At 28.4% G+C, this 26,944-nt stretch overlaps 11 protein-coding genes across 11 annotated transcripts; 6 read left to right on the top strand and 5 right to left on the bottom strand.

Annotated features, from left to right (window-relative positions):
* Nucleotide 1: 1 nt before the first annotated feature.
* PNEG_03435 (hypothetical protein) lies at nt 2-2,280 on the top strand (the record flags this gene model as incomplete). Its single annotated transcript, XM_007877331.1, has 2 exons — nt 2-62; nt 113-2,280. The coding sequence occupies 2 exons, from the start codon at nt 2-4 to the stop codon at nt 2,278-2,280; spliced, it is 2,229 nt and encodes a 742-aa protein (XP_007875522.1).
* A 493-nt stretch (nt 2,281-2,773) lies between these two features.
* PNEG_03434 (hypothetical protein) lies at nt 2,774-4,451 on the top strand (the record flags this gene model as incomplete). Its single annotated transcript, XM_007877330.1, has 2 exons — nt 2,774-2,843; nt 2,905-4,451. 2 exons carry the CDS (start codon nt 2,774-2,776, stop codon nt 4,449-4,451), a joined length of 1,617 nt encoding a protein of 538 aa, XP_007875521.1.
* A 481-nt stretch (nt 4,452-4,932) lies between these two features.
* Nucleotides 4,933-6,603, top strand: PNEG_03433 (hypothetical protein; the record flags this gene model as incomplete). Its single annotated transcript, XM_007877329.1, has 2 exons — nt 4,933-5,002; nt 5,057-6,603. The coding sequence occupies 2 exons, from the start codon at nt 4,933-4,935 to the stop codon at nt 6,601-6,603; spliced, it is 1,617 nt and encodes a 538-aa protein (XP_007875520.1).
* Nucleotides 6,604-7,079: 476 nt separating this feature from the next.
* PNEG_03614 (hypothetical protein) lies at nt 7,080-8,760 on the top strand (the record flags this gene model as incomplete). Its single annotated transcript, XM_007877351.1, has 2 exons — nt 7,080-7,149; nt 7,211-8,760. 2 exons carry the CDS (start codon nt 7,080-7,082, stop codon nt 8,758-8,760), a joined length of 1,620 nt encoding a protein of 539 aa, XP_007875542.1.
* A 455-nt stretch (nt 8,761-9,215) lies between these two features.
* On the bottom strand, nt 9,216-9,911 carry PNEG_03432 (hypothetical protein; the record flags this gene model as incomplete). The annotated part of the gene is made up of 4 exons (XM_007877328.1): nt 9,216-9,413; nt 9,458-9,585; nt 9,633-9,763; nt 9,808-9,911. 4 exons carry the CDS (start codon nt 9,909-9,911, stop codon nt 9,216-9,218), a joined length of 561 nt encoding a protein of 186 aa, XP_007875519.1.
* Nucleotides 9,912-10,346: 435 nt separating this feature from the next.
* Nucleotides 10,347-12,304, bottom strand: PNEG_03431 (hypothetical protein; the record flags this gene model as incomplete). The annotated part of the gene is made up of 5 exons (XM_007877327.1): nt 10,347-10,476; nt 10,518-10,925; nt 10,968-11,117; nt 11,162-11,531; nt 11,572-12,304. The coding sequence occupies 5 exons, from the start codon at nt 12,302-12,304 to the stop codon at nt 10,347-10,349; spliced, it is 1,791 nt and encodes a 596-aa protein (XP_007875518.1).
* Nucleotides 12,305-12,580: 276 nt separating this feature from the next.
* PNEG_03430 (hypothetical protein) lies at nt 12,581-16,658 on the bottom strand. The gene is made up of 9 exons (XM_007877326.1): nt 16,332-16,658; nt 16,168-16,290; nt 15,694-16,126; nt 15,265-15,651; nt 13,984-15,224; nt 13,822-13,931; nt 13,145-13,778; nt 13,036-13,101; nt 12,581-12,987 (listed from the first exon to the last, which is right to left on the bottom strand). Exons 1-7 carry the CDS (start codon nt 16,531-16,533, stop codon nt 13,290-13,292), a joined length of 2,985 nt encoding a protein of 994 aa, XP_007875517.1. The 5' UTR covers nt 16,534-16,658; the 3' UTR covers nt 12,581-12,987; nt 13,036-13,101; nt 13,145-13,289.
* Nucleotides 16,659-17,370: 712 nt separating this feature from the next.
* Nucleotides 17,371-19,242, top strand: PNEG_03429 (hypothetical protein). Its single transcript, XM_007877325.1, has 4 exons — nt 17,371-18,238; nt 18,281-18,530; nt 18,572-19,058; nt 19,107-19,242. Exons 1-4 carry the CDS (start codon nt 17,374-17,376, stop codon nt 19,143-19,145), a joined length of 1,641 nt encoding a protein of 546 aa, XP_007875516.1. The 5' UTR covers nt 17,371-17,373; the 3' UTR covers nt 19,146-19,242.
* Nucleotides 19,243-19,706: 464 nt separating this feature from the next.
* On the top strand, nt 19,707-20,586 carry PNEG_03428 (hypothetical protein). The gene is made up of 4 exons (XM_007877324.1): nt 19,707-19,746; nt 19,798-19,902; nt 19,948-20,392; nt 20,439-20,586. The coding sequence occupies exons 1-4, from the start codon at nt 19,726-19,728 to the stop codon at nt 20,579-20,581; spliced, it is 714 nt and encodes a 237-aa protein (XP_007875515.1). The 5' UTR covers nt 19,707-19,725; the 3' UTR covers nt 20,582-20,586.
* Nucleotides 20,587-22,088: 1,502 nt separating this feature from the next.
* On the bottom strand, nt 22,089-24,328 carry PNEG_03427 (hypothetical protein). Its single transcript, XM_007877323.1, has 8 exons — nt 24,096-24,328; nt 23,873-24,037; nt 23,719-23,820; nt 23,182-23,671; nt 22,767-23,131; nt 22,633-22,724; nt 22,457-22,580; nt 22,089-22,408 (listed from the first exon to the last, which is right to left on the bottom strand). Exons 1-8 carry the CDS (start codon nt 24,318-24,320, stop codon nt 22,403-22,405), a joined length of 1,569 nt encoding a protein of 522 aa, XP_007875514.1. The 5' UTR covers nt 24,321-24,328; the 3' UTR covers nt 22,089-22,402.
* A 111-nt stretch (nt 24,329-24,439) lies between these two features.
* On the bottom strand, nt 24,440-26,942 carry PNEG_03426 (hypothetical protein; the record flags this gene model as incomplete). Its single annotated transcript, XM_007877321.1, has 4 exons — nt 24,440-25,463; nt 25,509-26,548; nt 26,596-26,639; nt 26,684-26,942. 4 exons carry the CDS (start codon nt 26,940-26,942, stop codon nt 24,440-24,442), a joined length of 2,367 nt encoding a protein of 788 aa, XP_007875512.1.
* Nucleotides 26,943-26,944: the final 2 nt, after the last annotated feature.

Here is a 26,944-nt window from a genome sequence, read left to right as displayed (position 1 = left end):
TATGAAGATTATATTATTTTTTCTTTTTACTTTCATAACATATGTTCTTTCTGGAACTTTTGGTCCTTTAGGCATCTTATCTTTTATCTTATCTTTTATCTTATTTTATTAGGATTTGCAGCATTGATGCCCCCTTATAATCTTTCAAATCCAGAACTTGAATTTAAAAAAGATTTAGTATCTGGAGCTTATAGCTTTGATGAACTTTTGATCTTTCTTACGAACGGGAATACTCATTCTTGTTCAGAGCATCTCTCAAATGCATGTAAGGAATTAACAAGGGTATACGGTGATCTTTCCAGAGTTGGTGATGCCGTAAAAAGTATATGTGAACATCAGCATGAAGCATGCCAGAAATTGCCTGAAGTCAAAAAAGAATTATGTGAAACAGAGGATGTAACTTATACTGATGGGCTAGAAAAAACATCGCCTCTGGATTCGTATCAATGCTTGTATTCTTATACGAAATGTCGTCTTAGGTCACGAGGATGTTCTTATGAATACATGAAAGAGTGCCGTACACTGTTGTACGCCTGCCAGCGTAGTTATAATGAATATAAACTTTATACTCTCTTTACAAATTTAATTAGTGATGATTACTACTCAGAATCTTTCCAAGAAAAATTGAAGGTTTTATGTCGTGATCTATTCAATACAAGCGATCTACTTGTACAGCTTTGTCTTAATCCTGATTTGTTAGTATCAGAATTAGGTAAATTCGATTTTCTTCGGAAAGAAGGAAGAGGAGGCTTTTTTTTATATCCAAAAATGAGTGCAGGAGCTTTATTAGATACCCAGAAATTGGATGGCGGTTTATTCTTACCAAGAACTGATCCTTCAGTTAATCCTGCATATTTTATGGGTTATTTGCTTGGTCAACAGGGCTTTACTAAAATCATGTTCGATTGCATGAAAATAGGTCATAAATGTTTGGGTCTAGGCTTCTTTCCTCAATCAGCTTACTTTTGTGACGCCAGGTCCGACGCTCATTGGGATGTTCCCTGTCTAAAAGCCTCGCTTCTGCTTTTGGACGAGGAAGTACCAAATTTAGAAAACAAACTTCATCGTGAAATTTGGAAGGAACGATATCCCGAAAGTGTTTTTTGGACAGGCATAAATGTAGATTTGTGTACACAATTGTTAAGACCATGTTCTTACCTAAAAAGACTTGATCCAAAACTCTTCCGTTTATGTACTCTTCTTGAAGGTCATTGTGCACACGGCTTAGAAGTAGGATCTTCTCTTAGTGTATTTGAGCGCTACCTTCGCGGAATTAATTCAGGACATGACTCTAATAGTAGATTTGATCTATGTCAAAAAGAAATTCCTCAAGTATGCACTAGTATATTAAACACAACTGTGGATTTCCTCACTTTCTGTTTAAGACCATTGCATACATGTCTTGCTTTAGAAGAACTTGTTCAACTCAGATGCACTGAGATTAAAAAGGAAATGACTGATACTGATCCTACGGAACAACAATGTACTGATCAGTTGTTGGGAGCCAGCGTCTATAGAGTTCAGTGCCCACTAAGCGAAGAATATCTCAAATTTCTTACTACATGTTATACTAGTTATCCTAAAAATCAATATCTGAAAGAGCTTGCGGGTTCTATATTAAAAGATTTGACTTCTCAAGAGGATAAATCCAGAAAACTAAATGATGGATCCGGAAAACCAAATGATGAAGTATTCGGAAAACCAAATGATGAAGTATTCGGAAAACCAAATGATGAAGTATCCGGAAAACCAAATGATGAAGAATCCGGAAAACCAAATGATGAAGTATTCGGAAAACCAAATGATGAAGTATCCGGAAAACCAAATGATGAAGTATTCGGAAGACCAAATGATGAAGTATTCGGAAAACCAAATGATGAAGTATCCGGAAAACCAAATGATGAAGTATCCGGAAAACCAAATGATGAAGAATCCGGAAAACCAAATGATGAAGTATTCGGAAAACCAAATGATGAAGTATTCGGAAAACCAAATGATGAAGTATTCGGAAAACCAAATGATGAAGTATCCGGAAAACCAAATGATGAAGAATCCGGAAAACCAAATGATGAAGTATTCGGAAAACCAAATGATGAAGTATTCGGAAGACCAAATGATGAAGTATTCGGAAAACCAAATGATGAAGTATTCGGAAAACCAAATGATGAAGTATTCGGAAAACCAAATGATGAAGTATTCGGAAAACCAAATGATGAAGTATTCGGAAAACCAAATGATGAAGAATCCGGAAAACCAAATGATGATGATGGTGGTTTTTAAACCATTATTTCATACTAATTTTTAAAGATTAATATTTAATTATTTAATATGCAATATTTAATTATTTAATATGTAATACATTATATCTTCATTTAAATTATACAATGTTAATAATAGGATTTTGAAATCATTTAAATGTACAATATTTTTTTTAAAAATAGCCCTGAATAAGAATTAAAAGAATATTACATTTTTAAACTATAGTAATATTACAGATATTTTTAATGAGATTAGATCTAGTTTAAAATTTATTTTAAAAATATATTAAATATCCAGAAAAATTATAAATTTGTTAACTATTTAAAAAAAAAGTAAATGAAAAATAAATTTTATGTATAAAACAAATCCAACTTAATATTATAAATATATAGATATATCATAAATAGACTTTTTTTCTCGTATTTTAAAACTCCACAAATTATATAAAAGACTTATAAAGTTATTTAATAACTGTTGACATAAATCAAAGATTATTTATTTTTGTCAATAAAATATGAAGATTATATTATTTTTTCTTTTTACTTTCATAACATATGTTCTTTCTGAAACTTTTGGTCCTTTAGGTATCTTATTTTTTATCTTTTATCTTTAACTTTTATCTTATCTTTTTTCTTATTTTATTAGGGTTTGCAACATTGATGCCTCCTTTTAAACCTTCAGATATTGAACTTGGATTTTTCAAAAATTTAGTATCTAAGATTTATAATTATGATGACATTTTGTTGTTTCTTACAAAAGGAGATACTCGTTCTTGTCTACGTCATCTCTCAGATGCATGTAAGGAATTAACAAGGGTATACGGTGATCTTTCCAAAATTGGTGATGCCGTAAAAAGTATATGTGAACATCAGCATGAAGCATGCCAGAAATTGCCTAAAGTCAAAGAAGACTTGTGTAGAGATCAGTCTGATACTTATGATAATCTTGAAAATTTTTTTCTGTCTGGGACTGACTGCCATACTGCTTATACAAAATGTCGTCTTAGGTCACGAGGATGTTCTAGTGAACTCAGCAGAAAATGCCGCACACTGTTATCCCACTGCAACTATGCTTATAATGAAGAGCACCTTCGGGTTCTTTTTGCAAATTTTCTTGGTGATTCCACCTCAGAATCTTTCCGAGGAAAATTGAAGAAATTATGTAATGAACTATCCTTTTTAGGCGATCAATTTGTGCAACTTTGTCTTAATCCTGATTCGTTACAAACATCACTTCCTGGAATACGCGATTCTCTAAGAAAATCGAGTCTTCCTTTTCATTCATATCCGAAAATGAGTATAGGAGCTTTATTGGATGCCTCGGAATTGGATGGAGGTTTATACTCACCAAAAAATAACCCTACTGTTGATCCTTCATATTTTATGGGTTATTTGCTTGGTCAACATAGGTCTACATCATTCGCGTCGGATTGCGTGAAAATAAGTCAGAAATGTTTGGGTCTAGACTTCTTTCCTCAATCAGCTTACTTCTGTGACGCTGAGACTGCCGTTTCTCTGAATTCTCTCTGTGAAAAAACCGCTGTTGCGCTTTTGGAGCAGCATATACCGAATTTAAAAAAAGAACTTGAATATAAACTCTCGGATGAACAATATCCCGAAGTTATTTCTTTATCAGGTATAGATGTAGACTTCTGTAAGGATTTTTTAGGACCATGTTCTTACCTGGAAAATCTTGATTCAACACTTTATAGCTTATGCGACCTCCTTAAAGGTCGTTGTGCTTATGACTTAGAAATAGCATCTTCTCTTAGTATATATGAGTACTACTTTCGAGAAGTTTTTTTAAAAAAGGACCCTAATACTCATATTGATCTATGTCAAAAAGTACTTCCTCGAATATGCGGTTTTACATTAAACACAACTGTGGATTTCCTCACTTTCTGTTTAAACCCAGCTCATACATGCTTTGCTTTAGCAACACTTCTTAACCTCAGATGCGATAGGATTAAAGAGGGAATGACTCAAGTTGATCCTTCACATAAAGATTGTGTCACTAAGTTGCGGGAGGCAGAAACCTATGGATCTCTCTGCACAGAAAACGAAGAATATGTCAAATTTCTTACCACATGTTATGAAACTTATTTCGATGAGTATATCAAAGAACTTGCAAATTCTAAATTAAAAAAATTGACTCCTGAAAATAAATTCGGGAAACTAAATGATGGTTTTTAAATCATTATTTCATACTATTTTTTAGAAATTAATATTTAATTATTTGATATGTAATACATTATGTTATATCTTTATTTAAATTATACAATGTTAATAATAGGGCTTTGAAATCATTTAAATGTACAATATTTTTTTTAAAAATAGCCCTGAATAAGAATTAAAAAAATATTACATTTTTGAACCATATTAATATTATAGATATTTTTAATGAGATTAGATCTAATCTAAAAATTATTTTAAAAATATATTAAATATCCAGAAAAATTATAAATTTGTTAACTATTTAAAAGAAAAGTAAATGAAAAATAAATTTTATGTACAAAACAAATCCAACTTAATATTATAAATATATAGATATATCATAGATAGACTTTTTTTTTTTTCTCATATTTTAAAACTCCACAAATTATATAAAAGACTTATAAAGTTATTTAATAACTGTTGACATAAATCAAAGATTATTTATTTTTGTCAATAAAATATGAAGATTATATTATTTTTTCTTTTTACTTTCATAACATATGTTCTTTCTGAAACTTTTGGTCCTTTAGGTATCTTATCTTTTATCTTTATCTTTTATCTTATCTTTTTTCTTATTTTATTAGGGTTTGCAGCATTGATGCCTCCTTTTAAACCTTCAGGTATTGAACTTCGATTTTTCAGAAATTTAGCATCTTACATTTATAATTATGATGACATTTTGATGTTTCTTACAAGAGGAGATACTCGTTCTTGTCTACGTCATCTCTCAGATGCATGTGAGGAATTAACAAGAGTATACGGTGATCTTTCCAAAATTGGTGATGCCGTAAAAAGTATATGTGAACATCAGCATGAAGCATGCCAGAAATTGCCTAAAGTCAAAGAAGACTCGTGTAGAGATGAGTCTGAGGCTTATGATTATCTAGCAAATTTTTTTCTGAATGGGAATGACTGCCGTACTGCTTATACAAAATGTCGTCTTAGGTCACGAGGATGTTCTAGTGAACTCAGTAGAAAATGCCGCACACTGTTATCCCACTGCAACTATGCTTATAATGAAGAGCACCTTCGGGTTCTTTTTGCAAATTTTCTTGGTGATTCCACCTCAGAATCTTTCCGAGGAAAATTGAAGAAATTATGTAATGAACTATCCTTTTTAGGCGATCAATTTGTGCAGCTTTGTCTTAATCCTGATTCGTTACAAACATCACTTCCTGAAATACGCGATTCTCTAAGAAAATCGAGTCTTCCTTTTTATTCATATCCGAAAATGAGTATAGGAGCTTTATTGGATGCCTCGGAATTGGATGGAGGTTTATACTCACCAAAAAATAACCCTACTGTTGATCCTTCATATTTTATGGGTTATTTGCTTGGTCAACATAGGTCTACATCATTCGCGTCGGATTGCGTGAAAATGAGTCAGAAATGTTTGGGTCTAGACTTCTTTCCTCAATCAGCTTACTTCTGTGACGCTAAGACTACCGCTTCTCAGAATTCTGTCTGTGAAAAAACCAGGGCGGATCTTTTTGAACAGCATATACCGAATTTAAAAAAAGAACTTGAATATAAACTCTCGGATGAACAATATCCCGAAGTTGTTTCTTTATCAGGTATAGATGTAGACTTCTGTAAGAAATTTTTAGGACCATGTTCTTACCTGGAAAATCTTGATTCAAAACTTTATAGCTTATGCGACCGCCTTAAAGGTCGTTGTGCTTATGACTTAGAAATAGCATCTTCTCTTAGTGTATATGAGTACTACTTTCGAAAATTTTATTTAAAAAAGGACCCTAATACTCATATTGATCTATGTCAAGAAGTACTTCCTCGAATATGCGGTTTTACATTAAACACAACTGTGGATTTCCTCACTTTCTGTTTAAACCCAACTCATACATGCTTTGCTTTAGCAGCACTTGTTAACCTCAGATGCGATAGGATTAAACAGGGAATGACTCAAGTTGATCCTTCACATAAAGATTGTGTCACTAAGTTGCGGGAGGCAGAAACCTATGGATCTGTCTGCACAGAAAACGAAGAATATGTCAAATTTCTTACCACATGTTATGAAACTTATTTCGATGAGTATATCAAAGAACTTGCAAATTCTAAATTAAAAAAATTGACTCCTGAAAATAAATTCGGGAAACTAAATGATGGTTTTTAAATCATTATTTCATACTATTTTTTAGAAATTAATATTTAATTATTTGATATGTAATACATTATGTTATATCTTCATTTAAATTATATAATGTTAATAATAGGATTTTGGAATCATTTAAATGTACAATATTTTTTTTAAAAATAGCCCTGAATAAGAATTAAAAAAATATTACATTTTTGAACCATATTAATATTATAGATATTTTTAATGAGATTAGATCTAATTTAAAAATTATTTTAAAAATATATTAAATATCCAGAAAAATTATAAATTTGTTAGCTATTTAAAAGAAAAGTAAATGAAAAATAAATTTTATGTATAAAACAAATCCAACTTAATATTATAAATATATAGATGTATTATAAACTTTTTTTTTTTCTCATATTTTAAAACTCCACAAATTATATAAAAGACTTATAAAGTTATTTAATAACTGTTGACATAAATCAAAGATTATTTATTTTTGTCAATAAAATATGAAGATTATATTATTTTTTCTTTTTACTTTCATAACATATGTTCTTTCTGAAACTTTTGGTCCTTTAGGTATCTTATTTTTTATCTTTTATCTTTAACTTTTATCTTATCTTTTTTCTTATTTTATTAGGGTTTGCAACATTGATGCCTCCTTTTAAACCTCCAGGTACTGAACATCGATTTTTCAAAAATTTAGTATCTAAGATTTATAATTATGATGACATTTTGTTGTTTCTTACAAAAGGAGATACTCGTTCTTGTCTACAGCATCTCTCAGATGCATGTGAGGAATTAACAAGGGTATACGGTGATCTTTCCAAAATTGGTGATGCCGTAAAAAGTATATGTGAACATCAGCGTGAAGCATGCCAGAAATTGCCTAAAGTCAAAGAAGACTTGTGTAGAGATCAGTCTGATACTTATGATTATCTAATGACTTTTCTTCTGTCTGGGACTGACTGCCATACTGCTTATACGAAATGTCGTCTTAGGTCACGAGGATGTTCTAGTGAACTCAGTAGAAAATGCCGCACACTGTTATCCATCTGCAACTATGCTTATAATGAAGAGCGCTTTCATGTTCTTCTTGTAAATTCTCTTGATGATTTTACCTCAGAATCTTTCCGAGGAAAATTGAAGAAATTATGTAATGAACTATCCTTCTTAGGCGATCATTTTGTACGGCTTTGTCTTAATCCTGATTCGTTACAATCATTACTTCCTACAATACGCGATTCTCTAAGAAAATCGAGTCTTCCTTTTCGTTCATATCCGAAAATGAGTATGGGAGCTTTATTGGGTGCTATGAAATTGGATGGAGGTTTATACTCACCAAAAAATAACCCTACTGTTGATCCTTCATATTTTATGGGTTATTTGCTTGGTCAACTTAAGCCTATTTCATTCGAGTCGGATTGCATAGAAATATGTCAGAGATGTTTGGGTCTAGACTTCTTTTCTCAATCAGCTTACTTCTGTGACGCTAAGACTACCGCTTCTCAGAATTCTGTCTGTGCAAAAACCAGGGTTGAGCTTTTTGAACAGCATATACCGAATTTAAAAAAGGAACTTCAAAATAAACTCCCGGATGAACAATATCCCGAAATTGTTTCTTTATCAGGTATAGATGTAGACTTATGTAAGAAATTTTTAGGACCATGTTCTTACCTGAAAGATCTTGATCCAACACTTTATAGCTTATGCGACCGCCTTAAAGGTCATTGTGTTTTTGATTTAGAAATAGCATCTTCTCTTACTGTATATGAGTACTACTTTCGAAAAGTTTTTTTAAGAAAGGACTCTAATACTCATCTTGATCTATGTCAAAAAGTACTTCCTCGAATATGCGGTTTTACATTAAACACAACTGTGGATTTCCTCACTTTCTGTTTAAACCCAACTCATACATGCTTTTCTTTAGCAGCACTTGTTAGCCTCAGATGCGATAGGATTAAAGAGGAAATGACTCAAGTTGATCCTTCACATGAAGATTGTGTCACTAAGTTGCGGGAGGCAGAAACCTATGGATCTCTCTGCACAGAAAACGAAGAATATGTCAAATTTCTTACCATATGTTATAATAAAAATCCTTTGGATGAGTATCTGAAAGGACTTGCAGATTCTAAATTAAAAAAATCGACTCCTGAAAATAAATTCGGGAAACTAGATGATGGTTTTTAAATCATTATTTCATACTAATTTTTAAAGATTAATATTTAATTATTTAATATGTAATATTTAATTATTTAATATGTAATATTTAATTATTTGATATGTAATACATTATGTTATATCTTCATTTAAATTATACAATGTTAATAATAGGATTTTGAAATCATTTAAATGTACAATATTTTTTTTAAAAATAACCTTGAATAAGAATTAAAAGAATATTGCATTTTTAGACTGTAGTAATATTGCAGATCTATTTAATAAAAACAGAAAAATATTTTCAATATATGGTATAAAAGTCTATGATATTTCCTTTCCAAATATTATAAATTGAAACAATAACATTTTATTTTGAAATTTTAAAAAATCGTTTTTTTAAAATATTAAATTAATTATAATTTTTTAAAAATATAATATATTTAATAATAATTAACAATTCTATTTATTATATTAATGTAAATATTTTACCATATTTCCATTATTTTTTTTTTTTCAAGGCGATAATAATAAAGTTTCCTTGCTTGCCTATATTCTTTTATAAATATTAAAAGACTAGTATTTTCTTTATTTTCTATAAATAATTTCTGAAGAGAGTATGAAAAATTGTTTATTTCGTCTATTGCATTTTGAAGTCGAAAAAGTATATATGATTTTGAAAAAGGCTATCGTTTATTATTTTTAGATTTTAATAAACAATAACAACTACCTGTAACGAAATATTCATATTCTCTTTAGAATCTTCCCATTGTCTTTGATACTTCTTCATTTGATTAATTATATTTTCTGTACTTTTTTGCAAATTTAAAAGATAAGATTTTTGATTTAACAGTTCTTCTATACAAAATTACCCAAGTTTTTTAAATAAATATCACATTTTATACCAGAAAACTGTATATTTGTTTTGTATGCATCTATAAGTGCATTTGTTTGTTGCAAAATTCCCGGATAAGTTATATTTAATATTGTATCTAAAAGTAAAGAATCATTTAAAACATCTTCAAGATCTTCTTGTCTATATTTTATTAATAAAAATAAAACAGAAAGCGTTTAATATACGATTTCCCATAAAGAATAGATGGAATAAATAATGTTTCTATATTATTATTGTTTTCTCTAATTTCAATACTTGAATCATTTTCTTGAATAGATATTCTAGACATTTTCGGCTTATAATTTGTGTTTAAAAAACCTGAAGTACTAAAAACATTTGAATCAAAAAAACAAGATGATTTATTAGAGCTTTTATATCTTTTTAAATTATTTAAGTCCCAAGATTCAATAATTTATGATATAATCTAAATTAAAATTCAATATTATTTTTTTTTCAAAAAAAATATTGAAAATATGTAAAACCATAATTTATTCTCTTACATTTCAAAATCATTATTTTTCCTGATATACCCTAGTCCAATACTTATGAATTTAAATAATCTAGATAAAATTATAAGATATAGAATTTCATTAATTACATATATTTAAAACCCACAAATTTTATCTTTAAAATTATATTTATAAAATCGGATCAAATATATTAGTTAAATACGTAAATTTTTCTAATTCTTTATCTAATTTTATAAAGCAAGAATCTAAAAGTTCTACCAAAAATAGGTTTTTTCAAGATTATTTTCAAATACTTGTAATACTTCTCTAATATCCTTTCTTGGGATTCCTTCAAGAGATGATATTTTTTCTAGTGCATTTTTTCCATTAAAATATTTAATAATTCTATTTTTTATTAATGCTTATTGTAAATCATTAATCAATACCTATTAAAAAGAATAGCGTATTTTAAAGGTTTCCTACTTATAATTTCTTCAATCCATGCTCGTTCTAGTTTAGAAGCTTGATGAGGCTCTCTAATAATAGAATCCGTTAAATCATCTATGGGAGTAAATGAGGTGGAATCAATAAAAGAAATATGTCCTCGTTTTTGTTTATTCAAAACAACCTCTTTAATTTCTTTTGAAACCCTTATCCAAATAAACGTTTTAAGCTGACAAACCCATCCATATCTTATTAACCAAGTAAGAACATTCAAATAAATACCACGACAACTTTTTGAAGGAATGTAAAACGAAAAAGGATGCAATTCTTTTGAAAGTTGTTCCAATATAGTAGAAAGAGATGGTATCGTAGGAAATAGCATTCTAAACATAGATTCTTGGTATTTTAATCTAAAATAAATCAAAAAATCAATGCATATATTAAATCTATACTTTGCCATATTTGCAGCAGGGCTAACAAAGTATATGTTCCGCATATTTATAGGTGGTATAGGTATAGCTCTTCTCCAATAAATAAGATGCTCTGCAAGAACATGTATAGTTTTCAAAGGAATATTAATTTGCTGAGATAATTTAAGTAAACTAAAAAAATCAATAATAAATTCCAACCAGTTATACAAAATTACGTCTGAGTCGGACGTATATTTTTTACAAATAAAGATAAAGAAGGGTTCGCATCAGCTGGTATATTTTGTAAGACACTTTCAATATCGTCCAATAATAGTAAAGAAGAATGTGGAGTTAAAAATGGATCATTATAATCCATGTCTTCATCATAAATATCAACAGATGTTAGAAAACAATTACTTTCAGAAACATCGGTAGGAATAGAAGAAGTGATTATAGGAGTCGGAATAAAAATAGATAAGTCAAAAGAGTTGTTAATAGTTAAATGAGCTATTCCAGATACAGAAATAGCATTGTATACAGTAGCTAATGCTGATGCAAGACTAGATTTAAATAGAATGTCTGCCCATAATGCATTAAAAGAGATTCCTAATACATAAGATTAAATAAAAAAAGCAAAACGATTTACCATCATTTACAGCTTTTTCTCGCATTTGCAAAATAATTTCTGATTGGGACCAAACATAGTTAGTTTTTGCTTGTTCATAGTTCAAAGCCATAGCTAACTTAGTTACAACATTGGTATACATTTCATTAATTTTCGCGTGATAATTTTGCGTCAATGATAATTTCATAGCCATAACTATATGAAACAATGTCATTTGATGCTGAGAAGGTTCAATACAGTCTTCCACAGATTCATTTACGCCAGATATTTCTAAATCAAAAACATTAGACGCTTCGCCGTGGCTCAAGTCACAATATCTCAATAAGTTTGCCTGTTTAGACCATGTACCATCCGACCGTATATGAACAGGAAGTCCAAGGAAAACTAATTCATCTACCCATAATTCAAATTTTTTTCCGCAATGAGTTTTACACGGTGTTAAAAGATCTGCTAAAAAATCACTATTAAACCCTAAAATATTATCCCATGGATGTCGTCTTATATGATCCTTATCTGTATCTTCTAGTTGACATTCTTCTCCAAGACCATCACTCAATTCCGACGCCACAAAACTCTCTTCTTCCAGACTCTCTGTTTCATTTGACGACAATCCATCTAATACATCAATATCTTGTAAAGAATTTGTCAATAATTGGTCAGCATCCGGACATGGGGGGAAATGAAAAACAAGGCTACTCCCGGAAAACGAATTAATAACAAGCAAGACAGCCACAAGATGAGAAGGTACAGTCATATCCAGTTACATTACTTTATTGTTCTTTGAAAACAATTTCATTTAGTGTTATCCATATAAACAAAATTTCCTATATATAACACATTCATTTATAATATTTGAGTATCTTTTTTAATTTTTATTAAGTTATTAAGCAATATAATTTTTTGAAATCAAAACGGTGCAAAAATTTCGAGATTTAACGATACTAAAATAAGCCTGTGATGCAAAAATACAGAAAAAGTGACTCAAATAGCAAAAGTTCATTAAACTTCTGTGCATTATGAGCCTTTCTACACTTGATCTGAGGCAAAAGTATTTTTTTTTAGAAGTTAGTCTATAGTACAACTACGTAACGCAACAAATGCTCTTTGTAATTGATCGAGTCTGCAACGTTCTTTCTGTATTGTAGCTATCGCAAAGTTTTTCAAAGCTTCTTGTATTTTCTGAATATGTGCATTATAAAAGTCAGCAAGTTCAGTAATTAAAATAATATGTGTATAATGAAGTTTCGCTGATTGTTTTAATAATGTTTGTATACAGCGAGTGTTATGTTTTGCCACCATTTGCTGTATCCTTTTTCTTGTATTGCTTAGAAAATTTAATGGCCATGCTATATTTTTATTAATAACAGGAGATTTCTCCGAAGATTTATAAAATGATATTAGTTCCTTAATAAATGGACGAGGCCGTTCAAAAGCATTCTATATACAAAATTGAGATGTATTAATATGCATTTGGATGAAAAATACCAAAATATCACTAAATATATTTTCTGTTTGTTGTATTGTATGAATAAGCTCTGTTATTAAAGGCGTCTATACATTTGTTTAAGAAAGCTTTAAAGTAAACAATAGATACCTTTAGGACAAGATTATCAATAAAATGTTCAATTACAAAAAGATGACCTTTAATCTCAAGAAATTTAAAAGAAGGAGTTTGTAAAAAATGGAAAAATAATTTATATGACATTTGATGATCTCATAAAATGTCATTAAAATACCCTTTAATATTGTTCAAACTTACCTAAATAACTAAATTCTAAAAAATATAAATTTCTATATAAACGATAATATGCATGTTTCATATTTCCAATATTATTCTTTGCATATTTAAAAAAAAAATCAGCATCATTAACATCTTCAATAGAAATTAACTTCTTTGGAATTTCTTTATCTTTATCCATGTTCTTTTTTTGAGTTCGTTCTATAATAATACATGCTTGTTCTGGCGTTGTAAAAAATTCCCAAAGTAATTCATGAGTAGAAAAGGTTGAATGTTGTAATAAAGCTTGCAAAAAAGCATTGGAACAATTAAGAAATGCTTGCAATATACTTTTCGAAGGCTTAGAAGGTATCATACAAGGATGCAAAAAGTTTATATGAAAAGACGGAATCCATGATTCAGAATACTCATGAATAAAAAATTTATATAGAAGTTTAAAATCTTCAACTGTACGAATAACCGTGATAAGATTCTTAGAATTGCTATTAACCTATTAAAATGAGTCTTTTTAGAAAAAAAAAGCTAAATTATACAAATCCACTTTTAATAACGAATTTGACAGTAGAATCATTTTCAATCATTGCCCTAACAGCGCGTACCATTCTTTTATTCCTTCCAGAGCTATTCATAAAAAGGGCATATTCTATAAATAGTATTCAACAATTTTAAAAATAGGAAATATTGACAACACATACCATCCAACAAATCAATTACTTCTTGATCTGTGGCAAGATCTACAGGCCTGTCTCCCTTATAATCTAAGGCATTAATGTTGGCCGATTTATTTCTAATCAAATAATTAATACAATCTAGCGATTTCTCTTGAGCCGCAATATGTAATGCAGTTAAACCTGTATAACTTGTTCGTTCTTCTATATTTATTACTTCTGTTAAAAGATTCATAACATCTAGATTCCCTTGAGCCGAAAAATGTAGCGCAGTAAATCCATTCTTATCCTTTGCAGTCATATCTATTCTCTTATCATTCACAAGAATCTTAACCAATTCAGATTTTCCCGATTTTGCATGGTAAATCAATGGAGTACATCCATGATTGTTTTTTTTATTAATATTCCCTTTGCAGTTTAATAATGCTAATAAACAATCCGAATCATTAATTGTATGGAAAAGAGAATTTCCATTATCATCAACATGATCATCGACATTTAAAGTATTATTTTCTATCAATTGAACAATTTTTATTGCATTTAAAAACATTGTTTTATAATCGGGATGATCATACATTGTAGAAAGTATAAATAATGGTGTTTGTCCATATTTATCACGAGATTTCCAAGAAAGATAAATACCAAGTTCCATAATGAGATATGGTTCATGAAATAAATAATGACAAACAGTTCTTCCCAATTTATCCTTTTGAGCCAAATAATTAGTAAATTCATCTTCTGAGCATTCCTTTAATTTTTGCAGAAGCATATTAATCGCTTCTTTAAATTCAAATTTAATAGCCACCATTAAAAGTGTCGATCCCTCAATATCATGATCATTTAGTAGAATTTCAATTGAAAATTGAGAATGATTAAGGAAAAAACTTACAGAAGAAAACTGTTTTGTTTTTATTCCAAGCATTATTACAGAATCCCCATTTATATCTTTATAATAATAAATATCCTTTAAAACAGATGATATTTTAGATGTACAAGTAAAATCGCCAAAAAACACAGAAATAAAATTTGGATTTTCTTTTTTAAAAACAGAATCAAGAATGTTTATATCTCCAGACTTGACACTATCCCATAATATAAGATTATAGTTACTTATAGCTTTTAATTTATCTTTTTGATGTAAAATATGATGTAAAACAGCTTCTAAAGAACTTATAGCATATAATTCTTCGCCTTTACGTATATTTAAAAATGAAAAATGAGTCATATATATAAAATCAGTTTCTAAATAATTCAGTTTTGCACGAACCCTAGAACAATCAATCATAAAAAAAATTAAAACAAACTTACACAACTAATAAAAGTAATGGTATTAAATAATCACCACCCAAATTATCTTTCAAGAAGTTTGATGCATCCTGAAATATATTTTCATTATAATTTTTATTTCGTTGAAATTCCTCATGAATTTTTACAGTTTTGCTTACTAGTAAATGTATCGTCTTCATAAGAATACTCAATTTTTCAGAAGGAATCTTGGTTTCTTCAAATTTTTTAAAACAATTAATAGCATCATATATACGATCATTGATCTCGTTATTGACAAATGGTAAACCAAGCTGATAAATATCAATATGCTCCATAGATATAATAGAATCCATCAATTCTAAATCATTATCTTTATATATAGCTTTTAGATAAGGAAATACTATATCGTATGTTTCATTACATACATAACTTGAAACATCAATTATTATTTCAATAAAGAGAAGTATATACTTTTCAACTAAGATTCCGATATCATCTTCTGTCAAACTAGTAGTATTTAAAAAGGCCCTAACACTTGATAAATTTAATGATCTAAGCATTTTTAAAGAAGAAAAAACAGCGTCTTCTATTATTTGTTGAATATTATTAACAAGATTCAAATTATCAGATTTCTCAAGAATATTGATTTTTTTTAAGGAATTGGAAAGAACTTTATTGATTTTTTGAAGAACTGAAGAATTAGATTTAAGAAGTTCCTGAAGAGTTGTAATTTTTTCGGCAGGTTTATTAGATATAGAAAATGATCTTGAAACACGAAAACAATTCTCGCATGATTTTACAAGAGGCCTATCAAGAAAGTATATAAGATACGGATGTCTATTCAAATCTTCGGAATAATATAGCATATCATAAAGTAATTTAGCATGACGAAGAGATGAAAATCCTTATTTATAAGAAATTAATAAAAAAATAAAAAAGACATACCTTTATCCGAGTAAACAAAATCATTCTTAATAATAACAGTTTTCCCATTAATTGTTGTAAACTCCTTAATCTTTCCATAGACTCCATATCTTGAACCAGATGAGGATTTTAAAATATGACTTTCTAAATATAATTTATAAAAAATAATATCAAAAAAAAAATACCAATAAAATCATCGTCAATTGTTTCTATCCAAGGAATCCCTGTTCCTTCTTCTAAACCCTGAAGTGATTCTGCAATGGGTGCTAAAATAATAATTTCATAGACAGAAAAACCCTGTGAAAGAAGATTTTCAGCAAATGATTTATTATTTTGATCCACAGAAAATAAACGATCAAGAAAAATGTTTGAATAACCTAGTTTCATAACTAATTTATACTTTTTCGGTAAAAAATCAATTCTTTTTAGTAAAATAGGTTTTTTTTAAAAAAATTTAACACCAAGAATTATATAAAAAACAAAAAACGATCTAAATATTTCAGAAAAATATAAAAAAACTAACTCTATCTAAAAAAATAATTAAAAAAAAGCAGATTCAAAGAAATATAAAACTTTAATATATTTTTTTCTTAAATAAGCTTTTTTTTCCTCTAATTCAAAACATAATTCTCGCTTCAATCATTTATAGATTCTTATCTAAACTCATATATAGGATTTTTTCCTCACTATCAGCTTTCCATGTCCCCTTAAAGCCACGTAATATAAGTTCAAAAATTATATGGTTTTTTAAAAGCGATTTGAAATGTGAATCGATTAATAGAAAAAAAAAAACATAAAAAAATAAATCACGAAGAAAAAAGTGTGAAAAATATAGTAAAACAACTACAAAAGCATATTAAGGATACAGTGAATTCATACCTTTTGTAATAAAAGAAGAAATTAAATTAGAAAACTTATTGAGGAGAAAATAACTATTTTTTGTTAAGAGATTTTTTTTTTATTTTTAAAAAAAAATCAAAGTATTTGAGTTAAAGTCTTTAATATAACCAGTAATTGCATATTTTGTTGGGAAAAGGGGTTGAATCAATAGTGTTTAATCAGATATATAAATTATTTTTGCAAGGAAATTATTTTATAAAAAAATTATAAGCGAATAAGTTTTAAAATTTAGATTAATACTTATTATATTTTTAATTGTTTTTAAGTCAGATCATTGAAAAAGTATTAAAACATTTTTTTCTTAAAATTAAATTGGATAAAAAGAAAATGGAGGGGAATGAAAAACTTTCATGGGCCTCTGCGGTTTCATCATCAATATCTTTAGCAAATGAAGATAATGTTATGGGGTCTATAGAGTCTGCTCCTTTAAATTCATCTGGAACAATATTGGACAAGAAAGCAGCTAGTTCAATGTCAAAAACAAATGTATGGAAAGCTAGACAAGAACGAATGGTTAAATTATCAAATTCTCAATCTACGGATTCAGCAACAAATAATATTTCTTTAAAGAAAAAGCAGTTGCCTGTTAAAACATTAACTAATGGAGATTCTTTGGATTCAGAAAATATGAAATTAATATCAATTTTGTCTGATACGGAAAGCTGGCCAACTTTAGATAAGGCAGTTTCGGAAGAAGGATCTCATGAGAAAGAAAAATCTAATCCTCCACTAACAAAAACATCTGGAAAAGAAAAATGGGTTTCTTATACACCAACAATTACTCACGCAAAACCGTTGCCTACAAAACCAGCTAATCGAATCCGTGAAGGAAAAGTTTATGATAATTCATTTCGAGGTTCTGTTAAAAATGGGTTGGCAACTACTGAGGAGATCTCAGAAGTCTTAAAGAATAAAGAACATAAAATTGATAAAGGGAAACATAACAAAAGAGCAGGAAATATTCATGATAAACGTGAAAGTCGGGTTGCTACTCAAATAACCACTTCGAAAGATAAAAATGCATCTATTACACAATCTGCAGGATCTGTTAAAGAGAATACAAATAATGTAAAAGATATTAATGGGGTTTCAAACGAACTTAGCTTAAAAAATCTTGAATTAAAAGATAATTCTAATGGAACTAGAGAAGATGCCAATCGTCATAACCACAATAATGTTTATAGACCAAGAGGTAATGTTTTATTAGTACTTTTTTTTTTTAATCATAAATTAGGTGGCCTTCATATGCCATTTATTCATCATAATTCTCACCCTTTATTAAATATCAATGCATTTGTACAAACACCGAATATATATTTGCCTTTTTGTCCACCTACTTATGGGAATTTAACTATACCTTTTTATCCAAATGAAAAATATCAACAATCTTATATGTATGATTATTCTCATATAAATCATATCGGGATGTTTATGCCTGTTATATATGATCCTATAGTTTTGAAAAATTGTATTCTTAGTCAAATGTATTAATTATGATATGTTGACTTATACTAATTTATTTTAGCGATTACTATTTTTCAGTTGAGAATTTATGTAAAGATTTATTCCTTCGTCGTCATATGGATAGTCAAGGATGGGTAAACTTGTTGATTTTGGCTAATTTCAATCGGATTAGAAGTTTCGCATTAGAATATAGTTTTATTAGAGATGTCACTACCTATTCACGTACTGTAGATATTAATTTTTCTGATGGTTATGATCGAGTTCGAAAAAAAGAAGGTTGGGAAATATGGGTCTTGCCTGAAGAAGAAAGAGATCCCAGTGTACGAAATGGGCGGACATTGATTTCGTCTAAATATCCTAATAATGAAAAGCCAAGTATGACAGGTAAAGCATTGAAAGAGAGTATAGATGCTCTTCCATTTTTGCCTCGAGCGAACATAAATACAGTACCTTTTGCACCCAGGGCGCAAGAAATGCCTTCTAATCAACCGAATATAAATGTGTTTAGCCAGAGAATGTCGCCAAAGGCCCTTGTTTCTAGTTCTACAGTACGTTAGGCTATTTTTTAATTTTATTTAATATACTTATTTTAATAGAAAATATCTAGCATTAATAAAAGTGAAAAATCAAAATAGCGTAAAAAACAACTGCATTTAATTTTGATTCAAATTAACCTACAATAATTGGAAATTTAATTATATTTTAAAATAGGGTATCTTAAAGATGACAAATACAAGACATTAATTCAAGAAATTTAATTTTTTTTAAACATATAGTTCAATTTTCTGGATTTTTTTTCAAATAATTTTATTTTTTAGATTAATAATTATTTGAATACTTTTTATTGTCGGTATCTTTCTGTCTTAATCCTGTCTATTGACTAATTGGTACATTAAAAACAATTATCGACAAACGTATGATTAGAATCTACTTCGGTTCTACATATTAAATTTTATTTAAATCACTTTAATTTTTACATATTTTAACTAGTTTTACATATATTTTTATTTTATCTAGCAGAGCATTTTATGATGTATTAATTTATATATTAGTATTTTATTTTATCTAATTCATTTTTTTTTAACAATTTTAAAAATCCTGCTTAACCCAATTTCCTCAATATATTCCTATATTTAAGACAACCCTCATTTTATTTTGAATATATATTAAAACCCTATTTTTTTAAAAAAAAGGCGAAAATTTTTAAATTAATAAATGGACTACCAAAACCGAGTTGTATGTTAATTTTGACTATAAGGATTGAAAGAACTCATATGATTTCCATAGGGAAGTAAATTTGGAGGGGGTGGCGTTGCAGGTACAAGTGAAACAAATGCAGATCGTCGTGAACGGTTAAGAAAACTTGCTTTAGAAACAATTGATTTAGCTAAGGTTTGAAATTAATAGATCTGGAGATAGGGTTAATAATGATTAAAGGATCCATATATTTTAAAGAATCATCTTGGGAGTTTTGAATGCAAGCTTTGTTTAACTCTTCATGCAAATGATGGATCATATCTAGCTCATACACAAGGAAAAAAACATCAAACAAATCTTGCTCGTAGAGCAGCAAAGGAACAAAAGGAAGGGGCTACAGATGCAATTACTGGTCTTCCAGTAGGAGTTATTGGGCAACAAATTCAAGTTCGAAAAAATATAATTAAAATAGGCCGTCCTGGATATAAAATTACAAAAATTAGGGATCCATATACGAGGCAAATTGGGCTATTATTTCAATTAAGCTATCCTGAGATTGGGACAGATATTCATCCTCGACATCGATTCATGAGTGCATATGAACAAAGAATTGAACATCCCGATCGAAGATGGCAATATTTGATTATAAGTGCAGAACCATATGAAAGTATTGCGTTTAAAATAGGTATATTTTTTATTTTTTTGTTAATTTATATTTTTATTATTTTTAGAAGCAAAAGAAATAGACAGATCAGAAGGGAATTTTTGGACTTTTTGGGATAAACCTACATTTTCTATGCAATTCTTTTTTAAATCAGATAGAGATACAAGATATATGGGTGTGCCTGGATTATCTAATTCTTCAACAAAATGAAACTAATATATTTAAAATTTAAATATATATTTTTTAATGATTTTTTATGTGGTATTTTCTATTCTAAAAAAGGATTAAGCAATATATTTGGAATATGAAATTATATCATTTCAATGTATCTCAGAATTTTAACAGTTTTTCATCGAAAAAATAAACATGTAATTTATAGCTTTTTCTTTTAATATTTGTAATACTTAAAACATATAGGTATATAGCATTATATATTCAAAAATACGGCATATTTTGAAAATTTGAATTTCACTACGATCTTAGCATTTTTAACGCGAATTTTTTTTTACATATCTCTAAATATGAGTACCTTTAAAATGAAATTTATAATGCACAATTATAGATTTTAAAAATATTTTAAAAATAATCTCGAATGCTTAGAACTATTTTTTTGATATAAATTATTCAATATCAAATTTCATAACTAAGGTCAATTTTTATTACAATCTTGCAAATGATATTTTAATAACCTAATCAAAAAATATATTTAACATTATTTAATATATTAAATTACATACATTTTTATCATATGCTTACTATGTACTTAGATTATTATTTAAATGAAAACGAGACTTCATAAATATTTTATAGAAAGGAAATATTTTCCTATTTCTTTGAAATTTATAGCTATCTATGACTAAAAGGTATTTTTAATTTCATTTTTTAGTTACAAGTGTTAAAGTATGATGATTTTCTTTAACAATCCAACTCTTAAAAAATAATTTTGTGGATAAAATATGCATAATACCTGATTTAACGTATTTAATGTTTTGTAAAATTTTTCTAATATATTTTTAGAACATATAAATTATTGTTTTAAGTTAATAATAAAAAACGCTGAATGTTTGATGATAAGATGAACAAAGATTTCTGAATTATATGTAGAGTCATTGATAATAAGTTTCAGCCTTGTCTGACATTTGCGTTAAATTGATACAATAATGGATACTAACTTATTTATAAGAATGGTATCATAAATGGTTAAATTGCCTAGGTAAATTGTTTTTAAATTAGTAAAAATCTTATAAAATTAAAAATGATTGAAAATAATACGATGGGCGAACATATCTGTCAGTTTATTTTTATTAAATTGTGGATGTAAGTGTACAAAAATCATCCGAAGTGGCAGAACTGGTGAAATATTGTTGTTCTGATTTAAGAAGATTTTTCTATTTACTATTATTTTATTTAAATCTAATTTTTATATAGCTAGTATAGAGTATAGACACTCTTTTATATCTAATATTATTCAATATCTAATAAAATACAGCTATCTAGTTATATAGGCTCTTATTAATAGCATTCGCATTACTTAAACACAATATAGTGATAATATATTTAAATTGTCTTCAAAGATATGCAAATTTATGAAATACCTTAAATGATCAATTTTTGAATGTATTACAATAGAACAGTTCTCTAGAATTATGTAACCAACATATTATCGATTAATCATTCTTTTATAGTTCATAATTCATGTATGAATAGTACCAATCCATTCCCAAGCTCGTATCCATTCTCCATTTATTTCTGCTAATCGTGTTCTTATGTTTGAGTTGTTTTCAACAACTTTCCGTACTTTATTCCAAAGCTTATTTCGTTGGTCAGTATTAAACTCATTTACAAGAATATCATCCCGTAAATGCGAAATAGCAATATATGGATATGTAGATTTTGGATCCAAAATATATGAACGTTGTTGCTCATATAATCTTTGTAGAGAAATATGAACTAATTCTAGAATTTTTGATTTATAGGTTCTTTGTAAAACAAAAGCAGATTTTATTTTAAATAAAAGAAATATAGAAGATATTATTCCTAAATAAATATTTACTAATGATCAAAAAAAAGAAAGAAAGACTATACCAATAAACTCGACTCTATAGCGTACCAGTCCTCGTCTGATATATTTTTTAAGTGAGCATCCAAATGAAATGTTTGAAAAAGATGTTGATTTAAAATATCTTTTTGATCTATTAGATCAATATATCTAGGTCAGCCAAAGCTTAGAATGATAAAAAAAAAGACTAAATACAACATACCCATCTTTCTCTATATGAATTTCATCATACGTAACTATATCTTCAAATGCATCCGATAATAATTCTTGAAATTGTTGATCATCTATATCAGGCTAATTTAATTAGTTTAAGAAAAAAAGAGTCACTGATACAACAGATTTCATTTCCCAAAGATATTTCTCAAGATCTTTCTCATATATACCCTCCTTTTCTCCTTTAAGCAATTTTGAAGAGCCACATTCCAACTTAGCATTCTTATCTCTAAGCATCTGAATTATCTCATTAATAATAATATGAACCCTTCTCAATTTTTCTGTATCTGGTATACATGATGGTACAATAGGAATCAATCCGTTGAAAGATAATATATTCGGGGTAAGAATATAATCCTTTTGACATACAAGTTTAAAATTAGGATAACAAATAGCATGATCAGGACATGGTTTGCAATATACAAAAAGATTATTGAGCAAAATTCTTGGTAATTTTCCTCGTATTAATGAATATGTATTTGGTATTTCTAATTTTTTTAAAAAAATCATCAATTTTACCATTCTTCAAAACACTTGCCTTTAATTTCAACGCCGCAATAACCCACACGAATTGTTTCCTCTCTCCAAATACTTCCTAATGTAGCTATAGATGTGCTAAAAATAAATACCACAAAAAATCTTATAAATGAAAATTTTTTGCGTTTAGGTTTGACTTTCGATTTTCCATAAAAAACATTCAAAACCTCTTTATTCAAATCTAATTTGTCTTTACTTTCTGTTTCATTATTATTTAAAGGAAGATCATTATGCGTAAATTCATTATTTTCAGATGTTTGTGTAGTTAATTCATTGTCAGGTTTCGAATACATTGTCATATGATAGAATTGTTGTGATGTCTTCAAATTCTCAATATTCGTCATAAATTTTTTCGGTTTAGACCGAGGCAAAGTAGTATTCATTAATGGCTGAACCAAACTCTTTGAACGAAGCTCCGGTTTAACTCTCATAATAGATGATTTCTCAGGTACTTCTAATATATCCACAACTTCCTTCTGATGAGCCTCAGGCTAAGTACAACATTATAAATATCTTAAAACAATATTTTTAGTTTTACCATTAAAGGCTGTAAAGATGAACGAAATTTATATGTTTCACATAATGGAGATGTTTGCTGAAAAAAGTTTTCATTAGAAAACCCCTCATCTAACGAAAGTGACTATAATATTTCTTAAATATTCCCCTAAAAAACCCATTACTTTTTAAAATACCTTTTCCTCTAATTTTTCTTTATCCTCAATATTCGAAGGCTGATCACTTATTGATCTACGTAAAGACATATGAGAATATCTATTAGCAGACAACGTCTCTTTTGAATCATTTAACTGCTTTTTACCCTTTTTTTTACTCGATTTTTGTTTAACCTGTTTAATTTTCTAAATTATAAATTTTTATGATAATAACGAGCGAATTTCCGCCAAAAAAACTACATACACTTATATTATCACTCAATATATCGTATTCATCCTTATTTTCGTGCTTTTTCTCTTTTAAATACCCTTTTTTACCTAAAACAATATGTTCATAAAATAAGTCCAAAAGTACTTGTTTCTTAGCAGATGATGGATAATTCACATTATTTTCAAATAAAATGCGCCGAAGATCTGCAATTCGAAGTGACTTTGCATCAAAGTTTTCATCAAGATAATCCTGTAACATAGATTGAATAGCGATGGTAAAGAATCATGAAAAATAAGACAAGTCGAATATTATATATATAGAATAAAAATTATACATAAAAGTTAAGCAAAATTTTTAGGATAAGATGATATATATTTTTAGTGGGTAGAAAAAGAATCAACAAGAGCAACAGTGCCATCAAAATGTTTAGGAGAAAGAGATAAAGTATGAATATTCGAATGAGATGTTTGAAAGTTCCAAAGAGCTAACATATCATTTGCTTCCTTTGGATGAATTGTTTTATTCTCTGTCCCTATTGTAGCATGAAGAATTGGGTTAGCTGATTGTATTTTTTTATTTTCCATATCCAAAATTACAGCAACCAGAGCCATAATTCTTGAATCCCAAACAAGATAAGTAAATTCAACCTGAGCCGAACAAACGACGCCAGATGAGTCCATTTGAGATAGATAATATTGCCAAATTTCAGGATATTTTGACTTATCGGAGATATGAATCAAAGTAACATGAAAAGTAGACTGTACACGCTTTGAACGCTTAAGATGTTCCCAAAAAGCAGAGACTTCTTTTTTCTGATCCTTCATAATTTGTTCTATATAAGGAGCTAAATCATCTTTAAGGATAATACCAAAATATTGAGATTTTTGTTGAGATAATAAACCAGTTTTCTGATGAGATAGTGTTAAACCAGATCTTTTGTTAGGACAAAAATGATTTAAAGCGATACGAATTGCAGAATCTATTTCAGATGCTGTTGGTATTTTTATGACAAATTTTGGTGCTATTTCATGAAGCCGTTTAATCACATTTTCTAAATTAAATTTTGTATCTTTCATAGGATCTAAAATAATAGAGTCCTCAAATAGATTATCTGGCTCTTTATTAAGATCTAAGGGCTCGAATCTTGAAAGAAACCCATTCATAATTCCTATCGCAGTTTTACCCTGATTTAATGATGCATCAATTGTTTGATGATTACTTCCACGTGCAAGAACTCTGGCTTTTGTTACTTTTAAGATTTCATTTAATTTTTCTTTTCTAGTAACTAAATCATCATTTTTATCAAAATGATCATAATAAAGAGCGATAAAACGAGTATTTGGAGATCGTTCAGAAACTAAGCGAATCAATTCATCTCTTTCTGAATATTTGTGATTATTTCTGTAACAATATTACTAATTATTCGATTAACTAACATAAACTTACTTGTCTGCTACAACAACATGTTGATGTTTTAACGCATCAACAATTGCAGACACAAACTTTTGAATTTTTGCTTTTTTTCCTGGTATATCATCATTTTGAATATGCTTGAAACCAAATAATAAAGATAAAGCAAAAGCAAGAGTTGTTTTTCCACAACCAATTGTAGCAATAGGAACAAGTAAAATATTTCTATCCTCAAGAGGACAGTTTATAACTAGCTTCTTTGAAAAATCTGAAGGGGAATAGTTGTATTCTTTCAAAAATTGTTTGCGAAGAGCCACAATTCCATGGTTTTGTTTATATTTTTCCACAAAATCAGGATTTTCCTTTAATAAAAGACGTACCCATATTACATATTTTTTTGTAATGTCATCCTCATTAGAGTTGAACTTATATGTACCAGATATAATCGCATGAGTCAGTTCTCTCCATCTTCTATAAATAAAATAAGGCTCTTTAAATTTATACTTAAAAAAAAAATCATGAAAATGGATATCATCTAATAATTTAGATTTGCATCGTATAACAAAGCCTTCAATTTCTCTTCCATAGTAAGACTTTGTCTTTTCTGAATCTTCTAAAAAATATTTCAACTCTGACAAAGTTTGAAAGATTTTATAATCAACTTGTCTAAACCCCCAATTATGAGCAAACAAACAAACTTTATCAAACTCATATGTAACAAAAGTAGCCTCATTTAAATTGATTCCATGAAGATAAAGACCTCTCTTTTCGGGAGGATATTCTATAATATGTTCTTCAAAACCATCATCACATAATTCAAAAACAAGTGTTGCATTCATTTGTCGTAATACACGAGCCAACTGTTTTCTAGTATGCATAGAATCTGACAAATGCCTTTCTAGCCATGTTTCTCCTACTTGTGCATGAACAGAGGTGCCATTTGCCACTGGACCCATTGAATTTTTACTTGCAACAATTAAAGAATCATCCGAAAGCGCTGAAACAAAAATAACACATCCATTCTCCTTCAAAGTTAAAGCGTAAGGACCTATTGTATGTTTTTCTAAGGAATCCCACTAAAATTTATCAATCAAAAATATAATAAATCTTCATTAGAGATTACTTTTGTTTCTTTAACCTCATTTACTGCAAAAAACTTATTATAACCTATTTCCATAAAACAAAAACTCTAGAGAAATACAAACTAATACCTCTTATGACAATTTCATGGATATTTTTATCATTTGTTATAGAAAAAAGCCCTCGAATATCTGTCACTAATTTAGATGATTTTTTAAACCCAAAATTTGGTAATTTCCAACTATCAATCTTTACCCCATCACCGTATATAAATGTATGTTTGGAAATAGACTTTGATTTTTTATTTTCATTCTTTTTTACTTCTTTTTCAATCCTTGAGATCAATTCATGGGCTGTTTCTTGATTCTCTTTTTTCACACTTCCAGACATTA

The sequence above is a fragment of the Pneumocystis murina genome (genome assembly GCF_000349005.2).
Source record: "Pneumocystis murina B123 chromosome Unknown supercont1.17, whole genome shotgun sequence".
Classification (NCBI taxonomy): domain Eukaryota; kingdom Fungi; phylum Ascomycota; class Pneumocystomycetes; order Pneumocystales; family Pneumocystaceae; genus Pneumocystis; species Pneumocystis murina.
Note: the sequence above shows the minus strand (reverse complement) of the source record. Positions and strands in the feature narration are given on the sequence as shown.

Excerpts from the sequence above, each read along its gene's own strand:
- PNEG_03428 (XM_007877324.1), top strand. The coding sequence starts at position 19,726 with ATGGACTACCAAAACCGAGTT. Across the intron at positions 19,747-19,797 it reads TGGACTACCAAAACCGAGTT|GGAAGTAAATTTGGAGGGGG; the intron begins GTATGTTAATTT and ends TGATTTCCATAG. Across the intron at positions 19,903-19,947 it reads AAACAATTGATTTAGCTAAG|GATCCATATATTTTAAAGAA; the intron begins GTTTGAAATTAA and ends TAATGATTAAAG.
- PNEG_03430 (XM_007877326.1), bottom strand. The coding sequence starts at position 16,533 with ATGAAACTAGGTTATTCAAACATTTTTCTTGATCGTTTATTTTCTGTG. Across the intron at positions 15,225-15,264 it reads CCATTACTTTTATTAGTTGT|GGTTCGTGCAAAACTGAATT; the intron begins GTAAGTTTGTTT and ends TGATTGTTCTAG. Across the intron at positions 13,932-13,983 it reads AGTAATTGATTTGTTGGATG|AATATGCCCTTTTTATGAAT; the intron begins GTATGTGTTGTC and ends TACTATTTATAG.
- PNEG_03429 (XM_007877325.1), top strand. The coding sequence starts at position 17,374 with ATGGAGGGGAATGAAAAACTTTCATGGGCCTCTGCGGTTTCATCATCA. Across the intron at positions 18,531-18,571 it reads AATTGTATTCTTAGTCAAAT|CGATTACTATTTTTCAGTTG; the intron begins GTATTAATTATG and ends AATTTATTTTAG. Across the intron at positions 19,059-19,106 it reads CCCTTGTTTCTAGTTCTACA|AAAATATCTAGCATTAATAA; the intron begins GTACGTTAGGCT and ends TTATTTTAATAG.
- PNEG_03427 (XM_007877323.1), bottom strand. The coding sequence starts at position 24,320 with ATGTTACAGGATTATCTTGATGAAAACTTTGATGCAAAGTCACTTCGA. Across the intron at positions 22,725-22,766 it reads ATCTTTGGGAAATGAAATCT|CCTGATATAGATGATCAACA; the intron begins GTTGTATCAGTG and ends TAATTAAATTAG. Across the intron at positions 22,581-22,632 it reads ATTCATATAGAGAAAGATGG|ATATATTGATCTAATAGATC; the intron begins GTATGTTGTATT and ends TGGCTGACCTAG.